The 3158-nt window shown below is 34.1% G+C and overlaps 1 protein-coding gene across 6 annotated transcripts in view; it reads right to left on the bottom strand.

Moving 5' to 3' along the window:
* Positions 1-3152, bottom strand: part of LOC103523326 (retrovirus-related Pol polyprotein from transposon 17.6) — a 61166-nt gene extending 58014 nt beyond the window's left edge. For all 6 annotated transcript variants that reach the window (XR_003395253.1, XM_026832936.1, XM_026832937.1 and 3 more), the window contains exon 1: positions 2564-3152. Coding sequence is in view for 5 of the 6 variants with exons in the window: in XM_026832936.1 (XP_026688737.1) it covers positions 2564-3149 (586 nt within the window). In the remaining variant the exon portion in view is untranslated. The remainder of the gene's footprint in view (positions 1-2563) is intronic.
* Between the last annotated feature and the right edge of the window lie 6 nt (positions 3153-3158).

The following is a 3158-nucleotide window of genomic DNA, read 5'->3' as shown; positions in this document are numbered from 1 at the left end:
CCTACTTATTATGGAGTCCACTTTCCCTATTATTAAACCTATTATTACATGTACTTAGACTCCTCCGTTTTATCGAGATCACTTTCCCTATCAAACCTATCCTCACATGTAATACTGACCGGGAATGCGATATCTGCCCCGTTTTTTAGAACCTGTTCAGAACTTATAGTGAGGTACAGGATCAGTAAATATACACATTTTGAGACGGATTTTTCCAAAGTGTGACAACCTGAACACGACAATGTACCGATTGCCTGGAATTTCATAAGCCATGAAATAAATAAACAAATACAGCTGTACCACTTTTAACATCGAAGTACATCTTATAACACTAGGCAAATCTCGACGTTTCCAGGACACCTACAGACCCCTTTCGATAAACCTCTTGGAAACCCGATGTACCTCTTCTGCTACGCGCGGATATCAATCCTCGTGTGCTTCTGTGTCTTACTTAAATAAACCTTTTAGAACTTAATGATTTTATGTAAAACTCCAATACAAAATGAAAATGTTTGTCCGACTATAACACTGTTAGAGGGGGAAAATATTCTTAACGTTTAATTTTTGGTAAAGTCTATTCATAGTGTCTATCAATGGTTTTATGTTATCTACATCAATCACTTGTTTATTTTATGTAGTCCGAATCGTAAAATGGGTTTAATTACTCTTTATGTGTTCAGATTGTATAAAAGACCTACAGTCGAGGTTAACAGTTTGTCATTATTCTTTGTTTATTATAGTGCTTTTTTCATGTTTTTGGTTTGATTTGTAATTTCCCTGTCTTTTAGGCACAGTTTTTGGCAAAAATGGACAGACATTAAGACTTAAAGGGTTAAATGCTGAATCAGGTTCCGTAAAGAACATGTGCCAAGCATCTAGCATAGCTTTTCTACCCTAAACTACTTTATCGCGTGAACGATTTTCGTCAAGCTATGCTAGTTATGAACACAGCTAAAGGATTGTCAAAAACTAAACTGATCTTCACATTTTGCCAATTTTTTGCTTAAAAAAACAATTGTTTTAATTCTTTTATTGCAAATGCCTGCTACTTATTGCAAATTGTATGTGATCGCTTGTTTTAAATTTACAGCTGGGTTACGAGTCTCTCCAATATTTCAAAGGTTTAGTGCCTTCTGTTCCGTTCTCAGCGAGGTCTATTACCACGTCTTGTTAAGCATCTCAGATTCATGTACAGATTCAACCATTGCCTCATTCAGAGTTCGAATAAAGCTTTCATCTGAGTCATTTAATGAAGAACTAGTTTCTAATACATTTTCTAAATTTAAGTTATTACTATTATTTGACATTGTCATGATGAGACCAGCACTACTATTAATTTCAAGGAAATCGTCAAAGTTATCCTCAAAATTATCTTGAACCTCATTCTCTTGGAATGTTATAGGAGTATGTTTGAGATGAAAGGTGTTCCTTCTAACCTTACTACCCCTTTCAGTGTTGACCCAATAAGACCTTGGATATTCAGTGGATTTTATGATTTTACCTTTGATCCACCTGTTTCCTTCCCTTACTAATACATTTTCACCTGAGTAGAATGGCTTTTCTTCTCTGGTTTTTCTATCATAATAATATTTGTTATTTATTTGAGCTTCTTTCATTTTAGATTTCAAATTTTTATGGACATTTTCTAAATTTTTGATAGGATTTAATTTCTCATTATTAATACATATCTTAGTTCTTATTAATCTTCCCATTAAAATTTCTGATGGTGAAAAACCAAGAGCAGGGATTTTGGTTGCTCTATATTCTGTAAGAAGATCTCTATAATCAGTTTGAGATGTGTCTGACTTCTTTAGGATATTTTTACAGATTTGGACAGCTCTTTCGCTAAGACCATTACTATTTGGGTATAATGGGGAACTAAATAACCACTTAATATTATATTGTTTACAAAATATTTTGATTTCATTAGAATTGAATGGACTATTGTCTGACATTATGCATATTGGTATACCAAAGATGGAAAATAGGGTTTTTAACTTGTTAATGATTTCAGAGCACTTCTTGGATTTGAGATGATATAGCTCTATCCACTTGCTATAGCTGTCAACTACTACAAGGTAGTCTTTTGACTTGTGGGTCATAATATCTAAACAAACTCTCTCAAATGGAAAAGTAGAAGTTTCTATTGGCATTAATGGCTCTCTATGCTTTAAACCTTTGTGGGTTTCACAAGTATAACATTTTTTTATGTATGATTCTACATCGTTATTAATATTGATCCAATACATGGTTTCTTGAGCTCTTAGTAGGGTTTTTTGAATACCCATATGACCACTATGTAGAGATTTGAGGGCTGATGGTTTCAACGCCTCTGGGATCACTACTCTAGCATTGTAAAACAATAATCCATTTTCGTTTATGCAAAGGTTATTTCTGATTTTATAAAAATGTCTAATTACTTCATTTTTAGGTAAACTACTTTTATTATCAGGCCACCCTTGTTTGACATAATGTATTATATCAGAAATAATTTTGTCAGATTTAGTTACCTTCAATATGGTATCTTGATCAAGAGACAGGAGGTTTACAGTAGCTAGGTCATGTACGAACCCTTTGATCTCAATTTCATTTTCATAGGTTTCTTCAAGATAATTTCGGGATAAAAGATCAGCAATGACCATTTGTCTGCCGGGTAAGTATGTAACATCCAAGTCATACTGCAGCATTGCCAGTCTCATCTTGACTAGTCTATTGGAGATCAGAGTGTTGATGTTCTTCCTGAAAATGGAGATTAAGGGGAGGTGATCAGTTTCTATTTTAATTTTCCTACCCCAAACATAATTATGAAATCTTCGGATTGAGAACAATAATGACAAACACTCTTTCTCAATCTGCGGATACGCTTTTTCAGTCTCTGTAAGGCTTCTAGAAATGTAAGCAACTGGTTGTTTGTTTTGAAGCAAACAAGCACCCAAACCGTTTTGGCTAGCATCACATTGAATAGTGATGTCCTGTTTAGGATCAAAGTGTTTTAAAACAGGTGTTGTGCTAACAATATCCTTCAATTTATCAAATGCTTGCTGTTGGACTTCTGTCCAGTGCCACTCTATGCCCTTTTTTAAAAGTGTTCTTAGTGGAGCAGTTACTTCTGCCATACAGGGTATAAAATCCCTTAAAAAATTGAACATACCAAGTGT

The sequence above is a fragment of the Diaphorina citri genome, unplaced genomic scaffold, assembly GCF_000475195.1.
Source record: "Diaphorina citri unplaced genomic scaffold, Diaci psyllid genome assembly version 1.1 scaffold19593, whole genome shotgun sequence".
NCBI classification, from domain to species: Eukaryota; Metazoa; Arthropoda; class Insecta; order Hemiptera; family Psyllidae; genus Diaphorina; species Diaphorina citri.
The sequence above is the reverse complement of the archived record's forward strand: the minus strand, read 5'-3'. Positions and strand labels throughout refer to the sequence as shown.